A 27971-nucleotide genomic window follows, 5' to 3' on the forward strand; every position below is an offset into this window, starting at 1 on the left:
AAATAAAGCATTTTCAACCCCTGCATCAATTCTAAATACAAGCTGCTCCCTATGCAATAAACAATATGCATTTATTTCATGAAAACCCTTTCTGGACTTACCAGCATACGCACAGGTTTCAGAAGTAAAACAGCAAAAAAATGTTTAAATTGTTTGCAAACAAGTCTCTAGATTAATTGTAGATCTAAAGGCTGCTGCAAATGTTCAAGGATACACATTACCTTGCTACATTTCAAAAACAGTTCAGAAAATAGGAAGCAGGATCATTCTAAAAATGAAGCTCCCTCAGCAAAGCAAAATGGCCTGATGCCGTCAACTATAACAACGCATATGGGGAATAGACACAAAACATTTCCGTTCTGCCCACTGCAGTGATTGAAGTTTACACAGGGATGGAAATGCACATGAATGCACTGCATTGTTAGACTCAGGATCCCAATCAAACTTTCCGTCTACAAAATTGTGCTGAAAATGTTTAAAAAAAAAAAACATGAATCAGTATCAATGTGTCAGGCATAACTCAGAGCCCGCTATTTCAAAATCAACAAGTACTGTAATTTGTTTATTTACGGTATTTTAATTTTTCAGGCAACATAGCACTACTTTAGTCAGGTTTATGGAGGTTTTCCTTCCTTTTGTCAGTCCAATACTGTTTCATCCTTTCTGAACATAATATTCTTTCTGCTTCTGGAATCACTCTTCCTATTCTCTATTTGTTGGTTTTCATCTGTAGTCTAGTATGTTTCCCTTTCAATATCTTGAGTGTATTTGTTTTGTATTTTAAATCTCTATTGTAATATGTAACTTTCATGACTTCTTTGTCCGACTCGCTGGCTGAATGCTCAGCGTACTAGCCTTCGGTTCAGAGGGTTCCGGGTTCGATTCCCGGCCGGGTCGAGGATTTTAACCTTCATTGGTTAATTCCAATGACTTGGGGGCTGGGTGTTTGTGCTGTCCCCAACATCCCTGCAACTCACACACCACACATAACACCGTCCTCCACCACAATAACACGCAGTTCTCTACACATGGGAGATGCCGCCCACCCTCATCGGAGGGTCTGTCTTACAAGGGCTGCACTCGGCTAGAAATAGCCACACAAAATTATTATGACTTCTTTAAGTTCTGTGATCCATCTAATATTATTCTTACTCTTCTATTATTTTTCTAGAAGTGGTGTTATTAAAGACTTTTTTTTTTTAATTTGCTTTATGTTTTGCCAACAGATATAGATCTTATAGCAACAATGGGAGAGGAAGAGACTAGGAGTAGGAAGGGATCAACCATGACCTGAACTGACTTAGGAATTCAGGTGTAAGGTGTAAAGAAGTAGTTCATCACCTTCACTTACAATATTTATTATTTATTAAATATCCTAACAGTTTGAGTCCTATTGTACATTAGCATGTTAGGGTTATAGTTTTGATCAGTTTCTTTTAATTACTGGTCCTTGACACAAAATTAGGAAACTGAATTATTGAAGATGTGGTGAATGAACTTAAGGAACTGTTTGCAGCAGCAGGATTTCCTAAACAGATGGTATAATGGCTTTGAAAGTTCCACATTACAATTGTTTAGATGACACTCAAGTTAGAATCTTATCCTTCCAAACATGGCACAGTCAAACAGTAAATGGTCCACCGTTTGTTAAGATCCATAAAAGCACAAGCCTGCAATGTTCATTTTGAAGCGTTCAAAGTAGCACTTAACTTTTCCATGGCCGGAGAGAAACTGAGTGAGAATGAATTTAGGCACTAATGTTTTGCACTGGAGTCTCTTATACATGTTGGTTTAAAAAAATCTCTTGTGACTTACCCTTTTGTACTTGATGTCCAGAGGTTGTTCCACTGTCTCATTGGATGTGTTTTGATTTGGGCTTTTGGATAGCTTGGGAGTAATTTGTTATAGGTGATTTCTATGTTGGATGAGGAGGCTGCTTTTGTGAGAATGTCTGCCTTTTCATTTCCAGGAGAACTGGTATGTCCTTGGATCCAGGAAAGACAGGAATGGGGGCACTGCTGTGCTCTAAGTAGCAGCTATTGGATTGACATTGTGCTTGTTGCTGATTGTGTTCAATGCAGCCTGCGGGTCACTTAGTATCCGAGCACTACTACTGTTATGTTCACACCACTCCGCAGTGGTAGACTTGATGGCCCATAGCTCGGCTTGAAATACTGAGCAGCTGGCTGATAATTTGTACTGGGCTGAAGACACTTCCCTGTTGCTCTCTTAGACAACAAATGTGCATCTCACTTTGTCAGATTCAGTGTAATTACGTGTGCGAGAGCAATCTGTAACTACAGTAGTCATGGTTGAGTAAGCAGCTAATGTAAACATAAGTCCTGAAGTTACTAAGGTGACCGGATTCCAAAAAGTGGTTTCGAGAATTGATGCAGGTGATGTTATGTTTACCTTCACCGGGCGAGTTGGCCGTGCGTGTAGAGGCGCGCAGCTGTGAGCTTGCATCCGGGAGATAGTAGGTTCGAATCCCACTATCGGCAGCCCTGAAGATGGTTTTCCGTGGTTTCCCATTTTCACACCAGGCAAATGCTGGGGCTGTACCTTAATTAAGGCCACGGCCGCTTCCTTCCAACTCCTAGGCCTTTCCTGTCCCATCGTCGCCATAAGACCTATCTGTGTCGGTGCGACGTAAAGCCCCTAGCAAAAAAAAAAAAAATGTTTACCTTCATTAACGTGAGTTCGGCCGTTCCGATGGCAGTAAAGAACAAGTGTTCTATTCCAGCGATGATAAGAGCTGCTCGAGTAGATATTGTGTGATAGGCACAAGAAATTCAAAGGACAATTCCTCTCTGAATCTGTAGAAGTTTTTCCTTAGCCCACTGCTTTTCGAGTGTAGAACAAAACGATTAAGCACAATACAGTATTAGCGGAACAGAGGTTGTGTAGTATATAATGCGGAGTACTTCAGAGTTTATTCCCCATGACAGCTTACATGCAGTAGCAATGGCCTGAAGAAATTTATCTGATTTAAGCTTTAGTTTATTGAAATGTGGCATAAAAGTTAAATGTTTGTCCAGTAGGACCCCCACACTTAAAAGCGGATCATCTTGAATTGTGGCTTTATCATATTTCTTCTTCTCATGACAACCATAGCCTTAGTTTTCAGTGGATTAAATTGCCACTCGTTTTTGGAACCCCAGTCAAACAGAATATGCAGTGCTGTGTTCGACTGAGTGCTTAAGTCAGCATCATTGTCAGCTTTGATTAACAAAAGTGCATCGTCAGCTTAAGCAACAATCTTCCAGTACTTTAAGGACGTATATTCATACAAGATATTCGAAAATTCTGGGCTGCAGATAGATACCTGGGGGCATATTTTGTTGATATACTGTCAAACGGGGTGATTTCGGACGGTTTTGAGGTTATCTTCGTCTTAACTCACGAAGGGGATCTTAAATTGTATTGTTTATCATCCTAATAATGAGGAATATATCCAATTAATGCAATACCCAACAAATGAAAAATATACGCCAACACAGGTTTTCCTGATAAAACAAAACGTAGTGTCCGAATTCACCCCGTACTTCGGGGTGATTTCAGACATAAATAGTCCATTATTCAACTCCTCGTTCTTTTTGCTTTAATTTTGAGATATTTAAAGTGTTCGGAGGGTGTCCAAAATATGACTAACTGGTTAAAATCATTGTAATGATAAATGTAATGTGTTACTGATCGATCTTTTTTTTCTGGCAAGGTAAATGTAAAAGTTTTCCGGTCTAAATTGAAATATTAATAGTTATAAACTGTACAGAGATCCTGAGAAATCTTAATAATTTTTCTTACAAAAGATACAAATATCAGAGCAAAAAAATAAATACAATGAACATGTAGTTGCCACGGTCTATAAATCTGAAATAAGTTTTCTTTAAAAATAAACATTCCTCTCTTCTCAACTTGGACTGGAAGTATTTTCGAAATTTGTTCTTTAGCTATTGTATCCTCAGCAGGGATGTCAGGGAAGACAAACACTTTTCTGCTCTTTTTATATGGGCGCAAGGTTTGACATCCACATCCCTTCAGGATCAAGAAAGCCTAGGACAGACCTCTTATGAATTAAACTGCATGTGGTTACCTTTTCCTTGGTGGAGGGCAAGCGTGACAAGCAGAGGACCAACCCCACCACAGATAAAACCGAGACCAGCAGGGGCAAAGAGCTGGAGCCCAGACAGGAACCGGGGCCAGCCAAGCCCCAGGATCCATCGCGGGAGACGGAGCTGCAAATTCCGGAGACCGCATAAGGTAAAGTATTCTATGAAAGTAAAGAATGATTACTTTCATACAAGCAAATATACAACATTGTATAGCGGCCTCTAGGGTACTCAATAGAAGTATCCAGAAAGGCGGATTTTCGGTCGCCCTGATACAGGAACCCTGGCTTAGACAGGGGCATATCATGGGACTAAAATGTGCAGGTTTCACTCTATTCAGTGGAATAGCAGAGGAGAAGCCTAGAGCATGTATACTAATTAAGGATCATAACACTTGGGCTATACCGGGTTTCATTACTAGAGACCTGGTAGCAGTCCTAATGAGATATGAAGAGGGCGGACAGCCAAGAGACTTGGTTGTCTGTTCTGCATATTTCCCAGGAGACTCTGAATCTCCACCCCCACCGGAGGAGTTCAAGAGACTGGTGATATACTGTAGGAAACAAGGATTAAACCTCGGAGTAGGATGTGATGCCAATGCTCATCATAACATTTGGGGAAGTAAAAATACAAACCAAAGGGGAGAGCACCTCATAGAATTTCTATGTACAACTGATACTGAGATCATGAATATTGGTGATACCCCTACCTTCATTAATAGGAGCGAAGGGATCATAGATCTTACCCTGGGTTCCATGGGAATCATGCAGGAATTTAAAGACTGGAAGGTCTCTTTGGAGCCTTCCTTGTCAGATCATAGACACATTGTGTTTTATATAGAGGGCTCCATCGAGATCCCGTCTTACAGAAACCCTAGACGAACTGATTGGATATCTTTTAGGGAGGACGTGAGGAGGGGACTGGAGGGAGGACCCTCAAACATAATTAAAAACAAAGAGGAGCTGGAGCTCAGTGTGAGTTTTCTCACACGGACAGAGGACAGACCTCTTATGAATTAAACTGCCCTATTGTTAACCCTCTACTGCATACTGTTGCCTTTTGGCAACAAATAACTTTTCACCTGTTTAAATGGACAAATATTGTAGGCATAGGTAGTTTTACGGCACACTTTCAACTGTACAATCAATTAAACACATATCCCAGTGATGCCTTGTTTTTTTTTTACATAACATAAGTCAAAACAGCCCTACAACCAAAGGTACTCCTTCCACCCCGTTAACATCCACGCGAACCAACCACTGTTTATTTTACGTGGGCCCTCCCCATCACATTACCACAGGCTTCAGGAGTACCTCTGGCTCAACCTCAAAGACATTACCGACCTACGGTTCTGCAAGCTGTACTTGCGCCTTGCAGTACGTACCCATGGCCAGTAGGCAGTAATGTTCGGTCTCTGAATGTTAAAAGCTTAGCGTGAAATCGTGAAAAATCGTATATATATTCAACTATGGCAATCCACATCACATATGAGTGTTAAGCTATTAGCCCCAGTTAAGAATTGCTGGTACATCTAATACACTGAACGTATGTTGAACATTAAAGCTTGAAATTTTCTTCACCAAACGAAAACGAAAAATAATTCATGCAGTAGAGGGTTAAGGCAAAAAGAGTAACAGGAAGCTTCAAGTGGAATAGTTATCTTGAACACCTGAGGAGAAATACACGAAGGCTCTGGAATAAATACAGGGAACTTCAGGATCAAGAAAGCCTAGATTCTTACAAAGAATCACAAAGAAGGTACAAGTCAGAAGTCAAAAAAGCTTCTAGGAAATCTTGGAGACAATTTTGTGACTCCATTGAAAGTCAACATGAAGCGACAAGGCTTCATAAAATTTTAACCTTGGATAGAAGGGCAAGGCTGGGCTCACTGGAGACTCCTTCTGGTGGATACACATCCACAGAGGGGGAGACCCTGAGCTTATTGCTTGATGCCCACTTTCCAGGTTCGGTAATCACGAATAGTGAGGTAGAATTGAGCGGATCCTTCAGACCCGATAAAAGTGGCTGGAGGGAAGCCGCAGAGATTGTCACCCCAAGAAGGGTTAAGTGGGCATTAGAATCCTTTGCCCTTTACAAAAGCCCAGGTGTGGATGGGATCTTCCCGGCGCTTCTTCAGGAGGCGGGGGGGTGGGGTCCTTATACCATACCTGGTTAGAATCTTTAGAGCCTGTCTCACTATGGGGTACGTGTACTCCTTGTGGCGTCAGGCGAAGGTGGTATTTATACCTAAACCCGGAAGGTCTTCATATACTAGACCAAAGGATTATAGACCCATTAGTCTAACGTCTTTTCTACTTAAGACCTTGGAAAGACTGGTGGATAGACATATCAGGGAGAAAGTATTAAGAGACTTTCCCCTGCATTCTCATCAACATGCATATCAACCAGGGAAGTCAGTTGAGACGGCACTACACCAGCTGGTTTCTAGGCTGGAGAGTGCCTTGGATCAGCAACAACTTGCTATGGTTGTATTCCTAGATATAGAAGGGGCCTTTAACTATACATCTTTGGGCTCCATAGAACGTAGTCTAGAGAGAAGAGGAGTGAGCAGTATGCTCATAAAATGGATTATGGCCTCACTGCAGGGCCGTCAAGTTCTGTTTACCCTCAACGCTGTAATGTTGAGAGCTAATATAGACAGGGGGTGTCCACAGGGAGGAGTATTATCACCAACATTATGGTGTCTGGTAGTGGATGGACTACTTACCAGGTTAAATGTTGGAGGAATATACGCCCAAGGCTATGCAGGCGACATAAGCCTGATGGCGGTAGGAAATTTCCCCAGTATGGTTTCCGAACTCGTACAGAGCTCTCTACGTAGGGTGGAAAGTTGGTGCCACGAGACAGACTTGTCGGTTAATCCCGATAAGACGGAGCTCGTGGTATTTACCAAGAGGAGGAGGCTAGACGGACTGTCAGAGCCTTTCCTATTTGGGAAAAAATTAGTTAAGACAACCTCGGTTAAGTACCTAGGGGTAATCCTTGAGGCAAGACTGAGTTGGAAGAAACATATAGATCATAAGGTGGATAAGGCTCGCAAGATTATGTGGGCCTGTCGCAGGGCCGTCGAGAAGACTTCGGGCCTAAGACCTAAGGTGGTCCAGTGGCTCCATATCTCCATATCACCTATGCATCTATAGTCTGGTGGCCAGGCTCAGAGAGTAAAACTGTGAGCACCAAGTTAAACAGTGTCCAAAGACTTGCGTGTCTAGGAATAACAGGGGCACTGGATACTACACCATTACGTGCAATGGAGGCCATCCTAGGTTTCCCCCCCTTACATTTATATGTTAAGGTAATAGCGGGAATGAGTGCCTATCGCCTTTGGTCACTCGGAGGATGGTCCTTCAAAAACCCGAATAGAGGTCATGCCTCTATTCTTACAAGGCTTCACCAGACTTGCCCTATGACAATGATGATCGGGGATCTGATGAAGCCTAGCTTTAATTTCAATTATAAATTTACAGTGGTGATAAGCACAAGGGAGGAGTGGGCCGCAGACGCTGGGGCCCGTCTTAAGTCTGGGGGCTGTACATGGTACACAGATGGCTCGCGGACGGAGACGGGCACAGGCGCCGGTGTCTGGGGGCCTAAGACAAGGCTCTCCCTTCCTATGGGTAAATATGCTACTGTTTTCCAGGCTGAAGTATACGCAATACTAGCCTGTGCTGTAAATATATGGAATATGCCTGGACACAGAAGACACATCACTATTTGTAGTGATAGCCAGGCAGCGCTAAAAGCACTATGTGCAGTTAAAACAACATCAAAACTGGTATGGGAATGCCAAAGGATGTTAGATCAGCTGTGTGAGCTTAGCTCAGTTACCCTATAATGGGTTCCTGGGCACACAGGTATCAGTGGAAATGAAGAAGCTGACAAACTAGCGAAACAGGGCTCAATGGGTTCCTTCACAGGACCAGAGCCCTTCCTGGGAGTGTCACTCCGAAGTGTGAGACTGGCAATATCCCAATGGATAAACCAGTCTCACCTAGATATTTGGAAGAGGTTAACCATAGCAAGACAGGCACGTGAACTTATCAAAGGGCCTAGTCAAAGCTATAAAAAGGTCCTAATGAATTTGAATAGGACCAGAATGAGAATGGTAGTTGGACTGTTAACAGGCCACAATACCTTACACAGACACCTACACATCATGAAAATCACCCAGGATCCGATGTGTAGAAGATGCGGTAAGGAGGGGGAGACCTCCGCGCATGTGTTATGTCAGTGCGAGGCTTTTGCAAGCACTAGACATCGATACCTGGGCTCACATTTTGTGAGCCTGGAGGACATCAGGAATGACAAAATCCGGACACTGGTATCCTTTATAGGAGCACTAGGGCTGGACTAGGCAAACCCGTTCAAGAGGCACAAAGGGTCTTCATAGACCTATGTGTGGAGCTCTGCGAAAACAGGGCTCACCCATTTCTTATCTATCTATCTATCTATCTATCTATCTGGCTGACTGATTATTAGCATTTACTGCTGTTCCAAGCCCCACATTTAGCGATGAAGTTCCCGGTGATTAGGAGTGGTTTCTGTGACGTGAATAAGAGAAACTGTATTTATCTGAACATATTTGACTTGTGTACTGGGATTTTATTCCCCTTTAACGTCCATTGTTTTGAGCGCCTGTTAATTGGTGCGATCTACCATTCAAATTATTTAAATGTGTGATCAGCAATTATTGCGTCGACGCTGAGATGAATCCTACTCGCTCGATGGAAAATTAATACTGGCGCACATGCGCTGAACTTGTTTCTTGAGTGCAACCTTCTCCTCCCCCCCAACTTGTTCTGCGACCAGGCTGCAAGATGGAGGTGCGCTGGCGTGCGTCTAAGAAGACATCTTTGGTATTTAAAGTTTAAAATTTCATCGTTCCGTATTGAAGAATATTAGAGTTAAAATTGAAATACTTGATAAAGAGATTCAACCTATTCAATACAAAAGAATGGAGAGCATACTCCGGGTTAACCTAACTGAAAATTAAGGCCATGCCTTAATTTCTTATTTTATTTAATTACTTTCACTATTTTCTTTTGCAATCAAGTTAGGTCATGTGAGTGAAAAATTACTGGCTGTGCGCCTATCTTCAACTGAGTGTTAAGCTGTGTGAGTGACTGGATTACCTATATTTGAATATTTTACTGTGAAAATGTAAGTAATCGTGCATTTTAAAAACTTTTGCTGGATTTCTACAGCCGTCGATTAGCTGAAGAAGATATTAACGTAAATTGAATCAACAAAGATAAGTATCACCATGGTACATTATTGAAATGTAGAGCTATCTAAGAGACTTTTCAGCAATGATTTCCATCATAATCATCTTCATTTCCCATTTCCAGCTTCCCGGGTTGGGTTGTGAATCAAGGACCTCCATCGCTGCCTGTCTCTTCACCAATCTTCTCCTTTTTTAAGTACATCTTCTGGTTTTCCTCCCCTCTTCTCTATGCACTCCCACTCTGAATCTGTCCACCTCTTTCAGGGTCATCCTCAAGGACGTTTTCCTGTTAACTTCTCTGAAAATGCTTTTTTTGGCACTCTCTCTTCTCCCACTCCCATTCTCATCATATGACCATACCACTCTAGCTTTGTTGTTTCTATCTTTTCTTGAAGTTACAAGATTTCTGTCCTTTTCCTTACAGCTTCATTTCTAATTCTATCCTTTCTGGTCTTGCCCTCGATACCTCTTAGGAATTTCATCTTCGCTGCCTGTATTCTACTCTCCTCTTGTTTTGTTGTAGTCCACGATCCAGCTGCATAGGTTAGTATGGGTTCATAATAGATTGAATATAATACTTTCTTACATTTCTTTGGGACATCTTGATTCCATAAAATACAACTTACACTCTGATAGAAGCTGTTTGCTTGCTGTATTCTTTTCCCAATTTCCTCGGTTATCTTTCCATCTTCTGTGATCACACTTCCCAAGTACTTGAAACTTTTAACCACTTCCAGAATTTTACCATTCAGTTTTATCTTTCCTCTTCCTTCCTTCTTTCCCCTTGTCATCACTATTGTTTTACTTTTCTCTGTGCTTACTTTCATCTCAAATTTTTCTCTCTTGATTCCATACATCTACTTGTTTTTGTACTTCCGTTTCATCCTCACCCCCATATCACTACATCATCTGCAAACAACATGGCTTTTGTTGCCTGTCTTCCCAATCTCTGTTTAATGTTCTTATGAATTTCATCCATGACTATGATGAATAGTATGGGGGAGAGTACACTTCCCTGTCAGAGACGAGTTTCAACTCGAAACCATTTTGTTTTTCCTATACTAGTCTTCACACTACTAATGACTTATTGCATTAAATTTATTAGCATTCTTTTCAGCATCCAAAAATTTCCTAATATGGAATAAATAATTAAATTAATTGTAAAAAAATTATGAAACTACAGTAGAGTCTCGTTTATCCGACCTAAACGGGACCTGGAGTACGTCGGATCACCGAAAATGTCGGATAATACAGAATAACTTTGAAAATGAACTGAAACAAACAGGAAGGCTATACTCTAGAACTAATAGAATGACATGTTTTACGGTATTCTATTTATTGAATTATCAATTCAATTGTACAGTACATGCAGTATTGAACGAAAACATTCCAGATGTCTTACGAAAAGAAAATTTTCTCCACAGATATTAAGCTGCCTAATGCCGTACAGTTTTTTTCCACCGATCAAGCCACCCAGCACTGGCAGGAAAATTAGGGCCTCCTTAATTAAACTCCTTCTGGAAATACACAGCCTTTTCCTGCAGAATGGGACCAGATATTGGTAGGCCCTTTTCCGGGTGTTGAGATAACCAAAGAAATAGTGCTTCACTTACTTTTTCGTACTCACATTTGTTCAATGTTTTTCTCTGCTCTGGTAGAGCACCAATTTTCAATTTCTTCCCTCTGCTTTTTCCAGTCTCTTTCCCCTTTGTCCAGTGTTTTTAATGCACTCAACTTGTCTTCCCTAGAAACAATCACTTTCTTCAATTTACTCGCTATACTCACAGAGGATATGAAAATTATAACATCCGCACCCAACCAATACTACAATGAACAATTACTGAAGACTCACTGCACCTGTCCTTGAGAAAAAAAACTGTCCTACCGCCAGCGGTCAGGCCAGTGCTTGTCCCATGGACCCACCCTCCACACCGTGTGTGCTTGAATTTAGTCTCCACCAAAAGTTCAAATTAAGTCTACCAATGTCGGATAACACGGAATGTCGGATAAGCAAGGGTCGGATGAGCGAGACTCTACTGTATGTCTTATAAAGGTAATTAAATTATGAATGAGGTAACTGAGGTAATTTGGAAATGCGGTATATGGGCCTATGAGTGAAGTCATTCTACTAATTTTATTTATTGAGATTATCGTTTATGTTTAATTTTCTCCTATTGTTTTAGGATTTATTATTTTTTATTTGTCTTTTGTGTATTTCATTCTATCTGTATTTCCCTATTCTTGTGATGTAATCTCTAACTGTACCGTTATTTATTGTGTGACGTACCGTGTTGGCTTATTTCTCTTAATGAGATCATTCTTCTTTTTCTGCTTCTTCTGGGGTCGGGTATTTATCTCATATGCGCATTATGCCACTTCCAAGGCCACCTCACATTAAATTTAACAACAATGATTTTGGTCCTCTGTTAAATCCTCTGTTAAATTTATATCATACCATCTAATGTAATAATAATTATTATGACTTATTTTTGTAACACCGCAGTTTGTAGAGAGTTGAAATTTGATTCTCCTAATTCCTAAATTTTCTTTTGGTAAACGCTCACCTGACCTATCCACACCCGTGTTTTTTTTTCCCCTTCTTTTTTTCGTCATTAGTTGCGTAACTTCTATTTTGGTGTACGCCTTAATTTTGCAGGCTTTGCCTGTTGTTAATGATAGCTTGGCTTGTGAAGCTGCATTTTTCTGTTTGTGTGTAATTGTTCTGTAGTATTTATGTAACATTAATATATTTTTCCTTTTAATTTTTGTAATTGTTTTGGGGAATTTTTCTACTGTTTATTAACTAATCTTTTCACTTGATTATTTATTAATCTGTGCTATATTTATTTCAATTCAAGTCGCATTCCAAGTTGAAGTATGTGACCGTGTTACCATCATTGTTCTTTAAACATTTACGTGAAAGTCAATTAGGTTGAAGTAAATTTCAATTTAAGTAGATTTATTGTATCTAAGCTAAATTACTGGCCAGTATTTTAGTTCTTTTTAAGAACTGGTTTATTTATATATTAGGCCTAATTAATCATTTTTTTCATCTTGGGTAAAAGGTATCAGTTTCTCAAATTTCCTTCAGTTTTAACTGATTGTAATAATTAAATAGGTACTATTCTTTCGATTTTCTTTAGTCCTAGTTCATTATAATTATTCATGAATTATTACTGATTAATGAAATACAGTATTTTAACTCCACTTTTAATTTGGTGTTCTGATTTGGTACACTTAGTCCCATTAACCTGGCAACTAATCATGTGTAAATTTTGTCCTGGTCTCTTTATCTTTAATTAATTTTGGGCCCCTTGCATGTTTTATGTTTGTAACTTACTACACCCAAGGTAAGTAAACTTGTGCCTTGTTGTTTTTGGTTGTTTTGACAGTGTCCATTTTCTGTGTCCTTGGGCCGTTGCAGTTTCCCTTTTAACTCAACATATATCTGTTGAAGGCCATTCAGATCCATGTCATATTTAGTTTTGAATCAAAGTAAATGTTGCAGATGTAGAGGTCCTGTTCTGTTATATAGGGCAATTTAATGATGTAGCAGGATGTTGAAAATGAAATTCTTGTTTTATGCCTGATTGCATTTCTTTGGTTTTGTAATTTACAGTTAATGCACTTTGTCTTTATTTTTTATAGTTTGTGCTGCCATATCGTGACGTTGTCATGAAACACAGTGTTATGTCGTTGGGATTAGCGGAGAGGGCATGTTTGATGACTGGATTCTGTTCCACTATGGAGGGAATTACTTTGTTCTCCGGGAAGTTAACCACAATGCCATGGATAATAATTCGCAGGTTCTTTTCACATGGTATTCTTGCCTTCAGATGGGGATTATTTGCCTCAATTGTGTTCACCATTGTCTTGCATTCATTTTCATTTCTTAACTCAAGCACTACCTCCTTGTTTCATATTTTCTTGATTTTGTTTAGCCCTACTTTAATTGAATTTGCCTTCATAGAAAACTGTAAATAAAATACATCAAGTTCCTAATTTTTCAAACAGAATAATTTTAATATAGTACATGCTTTCCGCATCCAGGATGGGTCACGTAAAAGAAATCCCGGCCAGTCTCTCAGGATTAATGATTGGATAGTTGTTTTACGTGGGATCAGAAAAGAAAGTCGATACGCCGATTAATTATTTTATGTACCTTTAGACTCGATAGATGTCTCTATACGACATATCCATAAATTATACAAATACCCAAAATTTCATCACTTCGACTCTCTGGCATCTTATGCTATCATAGCAAGCTATAAATAAGACATCCAGTAAAACTTAACTACTATGATTTATTAATAAAAATAAAATCTTGGAAGAGAAAAGTGGAATAATAAAATAAAACAAAATTCAAACTTAATAAGTTAACATTTGGTAGGTTGGAATTATTTGTTAGCAATCGCATTCTTCGTAATATATTTTTATATCACCATTAAAATAAGCTAATGATTCATTGTATTTACAATATTTGCAACATAACATCGTTAATAAATGCAAGTTGGTCATGGGAAGCTTGGTTATATTAAGGTATCATATTCCTTGCAGTTAAGATTCCCTATCCATTGTAATTTTCTTACTTGTTCATAGAATATTTTGATACGATATTGTTTAGCGACTTCTAATCGTTGATTTTCTCATGATATTTACTATATATCCTCACAAGCCTACGGAAAAAGTTATATGTTTCCGGTTATTCAACCAAATCTTGCTTTAAATGTTGAAATTATATATTATCTATCTATTATCTATTCATTCAAATTCATATCTCACAATAACCTTCCTATTTACATTAAAGTAATCAAATCTAGCATGGTATTTATAACCTATAGTGGGTCTCAACATGACTGTGTGATCTTGCGTGATTCAATTAAAGCATTAGGAGAAATTCATTCTTGAAGATACTGTACGGAACAAACTTTTCTACATTCTTATGTACAGTAGCAATGATCCTTCATGTTAATCTAAGTATGCCATACTCAATTTTAGAAAAGTGCAATTTTACAGGAGAAATCCTAGGTTAGTATTCGTTCTTATAATGATATCTTTTAATGACTACGTCCTAACATCCCATTCTATGAAGGTTAAGATATGCCACAATTTCTGTTATACATGGATTCTTGACAAAATATGCAATGTTATTCCATCTCAAGCATAATTGATCCTAGTCTGTGTCAATCATTTCCTTTCTAACCTTAAAAATTCCATATCTTCTTTCATTTCAATGTGGGATATAATTCATCCAACTCATCTTTCATTACTTTCATATAACATATCCTCTTCATTTACTCGTTTCAACTTGCATCTCTTCCTACTATTACCAACCTTCCACATAATCACTTCTTTCTGGCGCACAAATAACCCCATTCTCTTGTCTTCTCATCGTTGGATCTATATCTTGTCAAATTACAATAACATCTCCCCTGCCTATTGACGTTTCCATATTTTGTAATACTCTTCTTTCATGATAACAATGTATCACCTACTCATATTATTTAAATATGTCATCTACATTCATACAGTATTAACTCATCACTTGGAATCTATACAATATCATTAAGTATTCTTCTTGTCGGAACTTCACATCTGCTATGGCATTACTTGGATATTTGTTTCTGTATCTAGGGTTTGGTTATACGAAGGTGGTTTGAAAAGTCCGTGCAAAGTCCAAGAGATGGCACCACCGGTGCGTATCGAGGTTATGTTTAGTTAGTAGTATCTCTTGAATGAAAGCACACCAAGTTTCAGCCATATTGGTCTATTTCTTTGTGTTTGGCATTCGTGTGAATCAGGGAAGTCGAGTGATTTTCAAGAAATGGACGAAAAAGAATTTTGTGTGGTGATTAAACATTACTTTATGAAAGGCAAAATGCCTCAGGAGAATAAAGAGAAGCTTGATAAACATTATGGTGACTCTGCACCTTTGATTAGAACAGTTTATAAGTGGTTTAAAAATTTTCGGACTGGCCATATGGGCACAAGTGACGCTGAACGTTCTGGACGGCCTGTGGAGGATACGACTCCAGAAATCATTGATAAAATCCATGATATGGTGATGGATGACAGAAGAGTTAAAGTGCATGAGATTGCTAGTGCTGTGGGCATCTCGACTGAATGGGTACACAATATTTTGCATAAACATTTGGACATGAGAAAGTTATCCGCAAGATGGGTGCCGCGACTGCTCACGCTTGACCAAAAACGAAATCGTGTGAAGTGTTGCAAGGATGGTTTGCAGCTGTTCCAGAAGAATCCGGAGGAATTTAAGCGTTGTTTCATCACTGTGGATGAAACATGGATACATTACTATACTCCTGAGACCAAACAACAATCTAAACAGTGGGTTACCAAGGGGGAATCTGCACCAAAAAGAGGCGAAGACCGTTCCTTCGGCCGGAAAGGTTATGGCGACTGTCTTTTGGGATTCACAAGGGATAATCCTCCTTGACTATCTGGAAAAGGGTAAAACTATTACAGGTGCATATTATTCATCGTTACTGGACCGTCTGAAAACCGAGCTGCGAGAAAAACGCCCGCGATTGGCCCATGGTCGCAAAATTAATGGAAACTCGTTTCACCCCCCCCCCCCCCCATTCTCCAGACTTTGCTCCCTCGGACTACTATTTGTTCCCCAATTTGAAGAAATGGCTGGTGGGACAAAGATTTTATTCAAACAAGGAGGTGATTGCAAACACTAATGGATATTTTGCAGACTTGGACAAATCCTATTATTCAGAAGGGATCAACAAACTAGAACATCGTTGGACAAAGTGTATAAGCCTAAAAGGAGACTATGTCAAAAAATAAAAAAGTTTACCCCAAACATGTAAGTAGTTTTTATTTTTGCACGGACTTTTCAAACGCCCGGTATTTCTATAGAAGACTGCCTAATGAGAAATCACTTGCGAGAATCTAACATGATATAGTTTAATTTGAATATTAAACGACACAATCTCAACATTTCAACTACCAATTATCTACTGAAAATATTATCTAACTACAGTTTTTATTATTTGTGAAACTTATCTCTTTTCCGTTGCTTTTTGGGATGATTTATGCATCATTCATTCTCTGCTGCCAAGGGCGATCTCCATGCTGCATGGCGGTCTTTGCAGAAGTCATTTGCGATGTCGGTCAATCATCGTCCAGCTCAGGTTATCCCAAGTAGCCTGTCACCCATCATCTTAAAGAGCCGTCATCTTGTCTAGTTCAATTATAGAAATACAGAACATAAATTAAATCAGCTGATACATGTAGGTGCTAACAAAGCCTTCTGATTTAACAATTATTTATCTTGTTTTAGAATTTCTTTGACTGATCTGTAACTTTCATAAGACTCTCAATATGAATGGAATATCATCAAAATATATGTCGAATGGGTTTGCTTTATGACTTCCGTTAGCAATGGTATTGCGTTTCTGCGACTTATTGATTCTCTAGCTGATTCTATTTCCTTGGCATCTTCAATCTGGCTGATTTTCAACTCTTGGTGAATGTTTCAAGTGAAATTAACGCGTTTTTTTGTTCAAATATTACTTTGTTGCACGTTGTTTCGACGTATAATCGTAGTTGATATCTTCTTTAACCAAACTCTCTTCTTTCCTGATGCTTTTATCTGATTTAATTCGCTCCTTACTTGCGATACATCTGCTCGCTGAAAAAGTCATCTTGTTATTTTCTACAGTGTTGGGTTCGTTTTTTTTAACAATCCGGCTCCTGTTTTTTTCTTTTGTCTTTTTCTCACTGCCATTATGATTATATCTACTTCGATATTGCGTCAGTCTTAGCTACTATGATCTTCTATGAAGTTATTCATTTTGCTTAATCTTGATGTGGGTAATCGCACTTACTCCGACTGGATTGGATTTTCACTTCGGGAACAGTGTAATGGCACAATAGCTTTCAAGACCAACAACACTAATCCCTTCATTTTTCATAATTCAAGAAGAGTCAATGACAATAATACATTTTCAAACTCCGAAGTTTATAAATTGAAATGTATGCAATGTGAAGCGAGCTATGTGGAACAGACTGAAAGAAATTTCAACATTAGATATCAAGAACACAGCAACGTTAAGAAATATAATAGATTTTCTGCCACGAGCGCCCACATAACAATTTCAATAATTCTTTTACCACGATATATCAGGATCTCAGCATTTTATTCATTGAAAATAAAGATTTACTTTTGAAAATTCTAGAAAATATTTTCATTCATACCGATCACAGGTTCAACCCCACGGGAAATCTGAATGAAATGTCCGAAAAACAATGTTCTTTTTGATGAGTTATTTACAGTCATTAGAAAACAAGACAACTCCCGTAACACATGAAAGGATTTGTCCCCTAATTTATTAATCTTCGGCATTGCCCCGCCTACCCCAGTCCCTCCCTCTTTCCCCCTTGCCTTGACAAGGCTGCTTCTCAGCCGGCAAGTTTATGTAGCGCGCAACTGAACAATTGTATACAAATACAGCTTCAGGCCATCCAACGAGGCCAGTGGGGAGTACTGTATAATCCTGAATACCATCCGCACTTCTTTCCCCAAAACATTGGTTCTAAATCTTGGGTGCGGGTCGTATTCAAGCCGTTCATTCTCGAAAATATTTACTACGTTTACAGGGAGTATTGAAATAGATTTGAATATGGTTACCATACTCAATACACCACATGTAAATGGGCATTCAGGTCTTATTGTGCTTTAGTTGCATTTTAGAAAACAAAATCGATTTTTTTCTCAATACGGTTACAGTGGCATGTAAACGCAAAATGTAAGGTAATGAAATATGGTAAATCAAAGAATATGGATAAATATCCGGTAAATATGAAAGCTGCCACTGCGGATGCTCAATCGTCATTTGTTTCACAAGTGTTGCTGGCATGCTGGGTGCGTGAATAGCTGATCTCTTGGGATATCGTACTTTGCGAGAGTCGAGACTGTTTGTTACAGAAGTCTACCTCGCTCACATTCAAGTTCCATATATGTCCCGTGAAAGTGCTGTCTCGATAGTAAGCAATGGATTCAAAACAGCATCTGCGGTCATTTACTGTATGTGAGAAACTTAAAGTTGTAAGCGAAGATGAAATATAAGGAAATCGTGCCGTTGGCAGAAAGTACGATATTGATGAATCGTGTATTCATGATTGGCGGAAGAAGAAGGAAAAACTTCTAAAAAGTAACGGTGATCACAGAGCATTCCGCGGGTGGAGTGCAGTGTTTCTGGAAACTGAAGAACGACTCCACAAATTGTGATAGAAAAATGTGAGTTAGGATATGGTGTTTCTAGTGAAATGTGTCAATTGAAAGCACTAGAGATCTCAAAAGAACTTAAAACACAGAGTTTTACTGTAAGCCACGGATGGATACATAACTTTTATCGGAGAAAGGGATTGTGCACAACGTCTCCTTGGGGCGTATGAAGAAAAATTAACGGCCGTTCAATGTCACATTATTCATTTGAGGAAGCAAAATTCTTATTTGCTGTCGCAAATTGGGAATGCTGACCAGACACCTGTCTATTTTGAAATGCCATTGGAAAATGCAGTGGATACGAAGGTTTCTAAAAGTGTAACCATCAGAACAGGTGGTAACGAAAAGCAACAATGCACGGTAATGTTGTGCGTATTAGTGGATGGTTCCAAACTCCCTCCATATGTGGTTCTGAAAATGAAAACACTTCCGAAAGGAAACTTGCCATCCGGTGTTATTATTAGAACACATAAGTCCGGCTGATGGACAGTGCGTTAGTTGAGGACTGGGTGAAGTGTGTTCGGCAACGTCGCCTGGGAGCTTTGTTAAAAAACGAAACATGCTTGTGTTGGACAGTTACCGAGGACATACAACTGACACTGTGAAAGATATGTTGAGGAAAGGAAAAGCGATCCTGCGATAATTCCCGAGGACTCACTTCTATTCTACAGCCGTTGGATGTGTGCATGAATCGGCCTTTCGAAACTGCAATGAAACAGTTGTACACCGAATGGATGTCTGATGGTGATCGCGCGTTAACACCAACCAGGCGAGTGAAGAGGCCTGAAGTGGGACTAATATGCAGCTGGATCAAGACCACATTCTCAACTATCTAGTGTCCAAAAGCTTTAAGAAATGTGGAATTTCAAATTCAGTGGACAGTAGTGAGGACGACTATTTGTGGAAAGATGCCAGGGACGAAAGTTCCTATGGTGAAACTTCAGATGATGACAGTGAATTGTGAATGATATGAGTATTGGACAGATTTTATTTACGATTTCTGTGATGATTTTATTAACTGTAAGCTGTTTGAATTTATATTTGTGGTATATTTGAAGAAAATTAAATAGGTATGTAAGTTATTTGATTCTCTATTTCCCCCCCCCCCCCCCGTATTTTGTCGTCTCAAATTTAGCATGCGGGTCTTATTTGGTGGCGGGTCGTATTCGGAATTATATGGCAAGTAGACATCCATATCGTTAAATTTTTTTCCCCCCTCTATGAAACCTTTCAGGATTTAATTCCATCTTTTCCTTTTTATCTTTTAGACATCTCACATGATTTGAATACGACACCAACGTTGCTGGCTTTCTGGTTAAAGAATCCCAAGATTCATAAATTCTGGTTGACGTCCACTACAGCTACGAGAAAGCTCCCCACTTATGCTCATTCATATTGCCACACTCGTAGATTGTTCAATTTTGCATGTTCAACGAAATAAAAATTGTGTGAACATTTTAATTCACTTACCTCTGTGCACAGGACTCCACCCAATCCAACAGAAACAAGCAAATTTACCAGCCCTATACTGGACAGTCAGGAACAAGATGAAACAACACTGTTCCCTAACACATCTGTACATTATTAATGGTATTTGTATATTACTGTTGTTTAGAGATATCAATTTTGAACTGGAGTTACTTCCCAACAAAGCCATAGGTTACAACAACCTTTTAATTCATCAAGAAACAGTATTATCAGTATTTCAACAATCTTTTATGAAGACTTCATAATATTATCTAACACCTAAGAATTTTAATTGTGAATCCGTCACATCAGCGTACCTAATATTGTATATTTTTATGACTACGTAGATATTTTAATCTATTAGTGAATATTGTTGATTCTAAACTCCACTTAGTAACCTGATGGGTCATGTGATTGATATTCAACATGTAGGACATGATACTCCTCTTTTAATCACATAAGATTAATTGAATTATGTTTTATTCCTCACATAACTTGTAGCTCAAGATGTCCTATACTTGGATGAAACATGTTCTACTAATTTTTATCATGTGATTCTTCACGGTTTACAGTATAGGTATGTTTTATTAAAAAGGTGGAACTATAGCTTTCTTTGTATTTGTATAGTTGACATCAATATGCAACTTAATCTGAAACTCATTGTAAGTAACTCTCATTACAATAGTTGAAGGGTACGGCCAAATCACGGAACAAGCGCCAATTTGAGCAAAATACACATATCAATGGAACATTGATACTGATGCCTCTTCTATCATGATTCGTAGTCTGTTTAAGAGGAGATACACTAGAAAGCTAGAAAGTTACAAGTAATGAATACATTCTGGTTCTGTATCGACTTTAAATATCTCATATGAAATTCTAAAAGAATTTAATTGTGTAAAGTCCACCTGTTCAATACATGTTTGCCATTTAATAAATGGTGTGTTTAAAAAGCTACATAGTTGTTTAAGAAGCTATATAGGATGTTTCGACCTAGCCAAGAGGTACATATGTAATATAAGAACCCATAAACTTAATGGTTATTTACCTACTTAACTAAACAACGTACTTATGTAACTGTTTTATTTCTCAGATTACAGGCCCAAGTGTGCAATGCGGAAACATGCTCTAAACGTGGTTGTACGGATTTGAGCTTTCTGACATAGGTGAGACTGTATCAGAAGTAAAATAGCCATACTTATGACAAACAACTGGCTTTACTACTGCCTTTGATGAAATTGTCGGATCTTAAAAGACATCGGGATGCATGGAATGACAATACTTCATGCCGTACTTGTACTATTCAATATACCATTGATAACCAGGAGGTCTGCCGTAAAACGTTTGTGTATACATTCCAAATCACAAAGAGCTAATTCAAAACACTTCACAAGAAACTGAAAGATAACACTGTTGTCCCAATCGACAGCTGCGGGAAACACAGAAACAGATCTCACAAAGTACCTCACTCTATTAGGGCATAAACTGGCAGTATCCCAAAACAGATTTTTTTTAAGTTTTGTAGGAAGGAAAGTGACAAAAAATGTCCTGGTGCAAGTTAAACTTGTATGGTGTTCTTGTACAGTCCAGATATTCCTCGGAAGTAAATCAGAAATTTCTACACGCTGGGCTGAGTGTTTCAGGCAGTTGAGGCACTAGCCTTCTGACCCCAACTTGGCAGGTTCAATCCTGGCTCAGTCTGGTGGTATTTGAAGGTGCTCAAATACGTCAGCCTTATGTTGATAGATTTAAGGGCACATAAAAGATCTACTGCGGGACCAATTTCTGACACCTCGACATCTCCAAAATCCTTAAAAGTGGGACATAAAGCCAATAACATTATTAGAAATTTCTACGCTCCAGCCACAGCTTCCTCCCATGTGACCAAGACTTTGCGCTGATCAAAAAAAAAATATCAGCACAGGCTCTTGTTCCTGCAGACTGGAAATGTATTATCACTGAGGCCAAGCTAAACAAACCTTTCGTTGTTACAGAAATGCAGCAGGAAGGTTTTAAAGATTTCACTTCTCTGGGAAAAGGCCATAATGAAGAACATAAACTTGAAAATCACGGAGTCTATGTGGCTGAAGATTAGTTCTGATGACCCCTCAAACATTTATGTAAGAAGTAGCCCATAAGAGATTAAACCGTGAAGTATTTTCCAAATACATGGATGAAAAACCAATGAGGCTTCACTGTACAATTTGCCTCAACTGTACACAATAATCATACCTGCCTCAGAACAAAAGAAGGATGTAATGGACATGAGCAAGTATTTGGAACCTGAAAAGAAGGCTTTTCATCAGAACCTGCTCTTTTTGAGAGCGCTTTGCTGTTTGAAAGCAATGTTGTATTATTTTCTTTATGTCTACTGAGTGATTATAACAAGTTTAAAGAGCATACTTCCTATTTTGGTGTCTGTTGTTTGCTAAGTATGAATACAATGTCGTTCTAAGAACTGCTGAACCTTCCCAGTGAACTGCTGAAGCTCTGAATTCCTGAAAGTATCAACATGCTTGACCCTGAATTTTACCAACCTAAGAGGATAGATATGCTGATAGAAGTGAATTTACTTTAGGATCTGCTGTACCATAAATCTAAATCATATCCTTATTTACATGAGACAAAGTTTGGTTATGTTGTATCTGGGAGAATACCTCAGCATAATCCTTAAAGGGTAACCACAGTATGTAATGTAACAAACCATTCCAACATACCAGATAAAATAAATAAATTCTGGGAAACTGAAAACCGACTCAAACAAGAAAATTTATCCGCAGAAGAAAGAGACTGTGAATTGAATTTCATACAAAACACAAAAAAGGATGTTGATAGTCACTTTATTCTCACAATCTCTTTAACCCTAGAAGTGGCAACTGTTGAATACTCAACATGTTCGTATTTCTTCTCGTAACACATTCGGGACAAATATTTCAGGTTCCCTATGGGAATAAACATTTATATCATTTCCTCATTTCTTCAACAGATGTCATGATGTCTGCAGAAGGAAAAGTCACAGAGCACTTGAAAGGGGGGAGGGAAGAATTACACACCCTGAGGAGATATGGAACAGATGGCTGAAGGATTTTTATGAACTTCTGAATGTGAGAAGGGGTGTAGATGAGATGACTGAGGCAGTGTGTGAGGAGACAAAATCTAAGAGTGAAATGACAATGGAAGATGTAGAAACTGGTGTTTAGGAATATAAGCAGGATTCTGTGAGGAAATGATAAAAACAGCAGGGCTTGTTAGTCTACAATGGCTGTATAGGCTATTTAGATGTATTTGGAAAGAAAAATCTGTACCAAATGACTGGAGTAAGAGTAATATCACCTATATTTCATAATGGGGACAAGAAGATACACAATAATTATCAAGGAATCACACTCATATTTTGCGTAACAAAATCATTTGAAAGGGTGTCCGGCTCCATGGCTAAATGGACAGCATGCTGGCCTTTGGTCACAGGGGTTCCGGGTTCGATTTCTGGCAGTTTCAGGAATTTTAACCATTAATGGTTAATTTCTCTATCACAGGGGCTGGATGTATGTTTGTCTTCATCGTCATTTCATCCTCATCACGACATGGAGGTCGCCTATGGGTGTCAAGTAGAAAGACTTTCACCTGGCGAGCCGAACATGTCCTCGGACACTCCCGGCATTAAAAGCCATACACCATTTCATTTCATTTCATTTGAAAGGGTACTAGAGGAGAGAATGAGAAGAAAGGTGGAAGGATAATTACAAGAAGAGCAATATGGCTTTTGAAATACAAGATCAACAGTAGACCCTATCTTCAGCATGGGGCAGATAACGCAAAATCATTGGGAATATGGAAGAGATAAGGATTCCCTGATTTACAAAAAGCTTACGACATTGTACCCAGAGCAAAGGTACGGAAAGTAAGACAATGGAAAGGATTTGGATAACAAACAATACAATATGGGCAAGCAACAAATTGTTGCAGCATTGTCTAGACACAGGTAGGAAGAACAGAGTGGTTTTGGAATAAAACTACACTATAACATGGATGTGTGCTGTCAGAACTGTCATTCAAAGTAGTTATGGACAAAATTGTGAAGGAGAGAAAGGTAAAATACGGGGAGAGGGAGCTGAAAGTAATGATGTTTGCAGATGATATTGTGGCATGGGGAGCAAACAGAAAGGAAGTACGAGGACAACTCAACATGCCAAGCAAGATTATTGAAAATTATGGAATGAAAATTAGCATGGAAAAGAGTAAGACAGTGGTGCTGACTTGAGGAGAAAGGAAAGAAATTGTAAAAAATAAAGGGACAAAACCTTGAAATTCTGGAGAGCTCACCTATTTGGGAAGTGAAATAATGCAGTATGCAGAGTTAGACATGGAGATCAGTAAAAGGATTGAACAGGGTAATGTATTCTAACAGAGTGTGAGAAACCTGGTGCAGATAAAGAATATCAATGAAGTATGAAGAGGTGATCAGTAAGACGGAATACTGCCCAATACTGACATGCAGTGGAGATATGGACACTGACACAAAAGACAGGAGAATAAAATCTACGCCAGTGAAGTTAAGTTTTTAAGAAGTATGACAGTAAATACAAGAAAGGACAGAGTAAGAAATGAGAACATCGGGAAAGAATGTAAAAGCTTTACAACAGAATGGAGAGGGATAAACTTGGATGGTTTAAACATGTTACGAGGACTGAAGAGGAAAGAATGCTGAAGTGGATGATGGACACCCAGATAGGAGGGAAGGGAAGAGGGAGACGCAGGCTAAGGTGACTGAAAACGATCAAGAATAGTATTTTTAGAAAAAACGTGGACTGGAACACAGTTATGGAATAACAATGGTGGTTGGATAAGGAAGATGGAAAGGTGCCCCAATTTGGCAGGAGCTGGATGAGGTAAAAGGATGATGATGAGAAATGTTTAGCTATCTATATATTCAGTTTAGTTTACATTGAAAAAATAAAATAAAAAATATGAATTTCTTTGAATTATGCATCAATTGTTATGTTAGCACTCTCATTTTTAAAATTGTTCATTGCACGTGAAGATTACAGTGTATTATAACAACAGGTTATTCCGTTTACTGCCTGCCAGGGCGAGATAAAGGGAGTGGGAGTATGGTTGCCATGGAAATGAGGGTGGGCCCACTGCGGTTGCCATGGAGATAAGCCTGCCGGCCAGCTCATGTTGCTTTTTTTTTTTTTGCTTTACGTCGCACCAACACAGATAGGTCTTGTGGCGACGGTGGGATAGGAAAAGCCTAGGAATAGGAAGGAAGCAGCCGTGCCCTTAAGGTACAACCCCAGCATTTGCCTAGTGTGAAAATGGGGAAACCACGGAAAACCATCTTCAGGGCTGCCGACAGTGGGGTTCAAACCCATCATCTCCCGATTACTGGATACTGGCCGCACTTTAGCGACTGTAGCTATCGAGCTGGGTACAAGCAGTTCAGTGTAAGTTGTATTCCATTCCTGTTTCTGTTTTGTGGCCGTTATTAAGTATTTAACGGTATTTTAAATACTACTTCCAAACATTTATTTTATTTCAATACATATTTCGAGCAAGATGAATATTCATGGGAGGCCCAGGACTTGTCGACCTTGTGAAAAAAAAAATACCGCCGGCCATGGTGTGACAATTCATAACCAACGAAGGGAAATGATATGTGCAACAAGAGAATTCTTTAAAGAGAAGGCTATGAGTTTTTTGGAAAGGACTGTTCTTTTCATTCCATTCCAGGAAGTCCTGCAATGCACTGTCAAAGCTCTTAAGAGTTAGCAAAAGTACTGTTACAAGAGTTATAATGGAGAAATACAACAACTCAGAACAAGGTTCATCTTCTGAAAACTGTGCACGTCTGGAAAGAAGAGGCTTAGAACGTCCACAATTACAAAGCCGGTTCCATTTAAAAAGGATGCTATTCACTATTTAACAAGCCATAGGTACCACTCCTGTTAAAAGAAGACTAATGTTATTGATTTTACATCCTGTCAACTACTTTTACGGTCTCCAGAGGTGACGTGGTGCCAAAATCCAGTCCCGTAGGCATTCTTTTATGTGCCAGTAAACCTGTCGATGCAAGGCTGACATTTTTTAGCACCCTCAAATACCACCGGACTGAGCTAGGTTCGAACCTACTAAGGTAGTCTCAGAAGGTCAGCACTCTACTGTCTGAGCTTATCAGCCCAGCTCCTGTTAAAGATAACCAAACATGAGACCAAGTCAAACACAGTATGGCCAAGTAGTCTACGACTAAGTGAACCGGAATCAAGGGGAAGGAGAATGGAATGCAAGAATGTGGCAACACCATCTAATGGCATGTGCAAGGCTCCTCCCTCCAGCCCTAACTGTCAGAATGCTTTTTTAAATATTACGGGTATACATAGAAGTAGAAGTGAAGCTGATGATACAATTGTGTAATTTCCAGAATGTCAGATGAGGAGGTAGACACATTATTTATTATCCTACTACTAGGAGATATCTAACTTATAACTTCAAATCTGTAACTTACTGAGAATGTAGAGAGAACACTTTGGTCAACAGAAATCACTACAAACCACATTACACAACACTGCATACATATTCTTTCCCTCCATAGAATCATGGTTTTGTGATGGTAGTATTTTCAGTTTTTCCACATTTTGGTGGAATGCTTTCACAGACTAGAATACTAAAAGTGGCAGTCTTTTGGTTTTATGTAATTTGAAACGAAACAACCTTAGTTGGAAATCAAATGAATCAATAGTGTTACTGAAACAACATACCTGCAATTCAATTTCTTGTGCTATCCTCTTTTCTTCCTGAACATTCCATCTCTTTTTACGAGCTGCACGTAACTGGCTAGCTATATCATCACCAAAATTCATTTTTTGTTCTCGAGCTAAATCGTTAGCTGAAATAAAAAAGATAAACCTTATTCAAAATTTCAAAACAAAAACTTCAGGTAGATAATATTTTGGGCAAATTATTTATTTATTTATTTATTTATTTATTTATTTATTTATTTATTTATTTATTTATTTATTTATTTATTTATTTATTTATTTATGACTTTCTGTACATGGCGTGACTCAGGCCACACCATACAATTACACATCTGCATAAACATAATATACTGAGTATTATAACTACTTAAAATTAAAAGTAAATTTAATATAAACTTAATGTAAAATGTAATTTAACTGAAATTTAAATGATCATCACAACTAATTTTAAAATTATTTCTACATGAAGTCTTTTACCAACATTAATATCAAAACATTGAAGATCTCAAGGCTTTTCAATCATGAAATTATGAGCATTTGAAATAACAGCCAAATACAAACATTAGTATTTACAATTCCAAAATCAAAACATAACTATAAAAGAAAGGCTTGAAAACTAACCAACCAAAGTCATCCAATTAATTCACAAAATCACTCAAAGAATCAATCTCACCAAAACATTTTACACTCATATTATCACAGAAATACATGAAAGGCTGGGGATAGAGAAGCTACAGAACAGAATAGGGTCCAGTAGACTCATGTGGTTTGGGGATGTTTGCAAGATAGATATAATGAGAACCCCTACAGCAATGGTGGAATGAAAGGTAACTTGAACAAGACCAACGAGTAAGCCAAGGAAGAGGTGGACAACCAAAAGAGGAAGAAGTGGAGAGTTAGAGGTGTAAACTGGCCCTGAGAGCTCAGTGAAGAATGGTGGTCACTGGTCCAGTGTGGATGACGAAGATGTATGCAATAATGATAGATTCCCATACAGGTTTTACTTTTTACATTTGTCTGTGAAAATATCATACCAAATCTACTGGAGTGATACACATGAAAGTTAGTATTTGATTAGAAGACAAGTTGGAAAGAAAACTAGACTGCAAATTACACTGCTTAACAAAACAATT

The 27971-nt window shown here is 38.6% G+C and overlaps 1 protein-coding gene across 1 annotated transcript in view; it reads right to left on the reverse strand.

Moving 5' to 3' along the window:
- The window catches only part of STUB1 (STIP1 homology and U-box containing protein 1), a 223738-nt gene that overhangs the window by 109720 nt on the left and 86047 nt on the right, over window positions 1–27971 (reverse strand). The window contains exon 3 of the mRNA XM_067141521.2: window positions 26839–26966. Coding sequence (XP_066997622.1) covers window positions 26839–26966 — 128 coding nt within the window. The remainder of the gene's footprint in view (window positions 1–26838; window positions 26967–27971) is intronic.

This window comes from Anabrus simplex, chromosome 1, assembly GCF_040414725.1.
Source record: "Anabrus simplex isolate iqAnaSimp1 chromosome 1, ASM4041472v1, whole genome shotgun sequence".
NCBI lineage: Eukaryota > Metazoa > Arthropoda > Insecta > Orthoptera > Tettigoniidae > Anabrus > Anabrus simplex.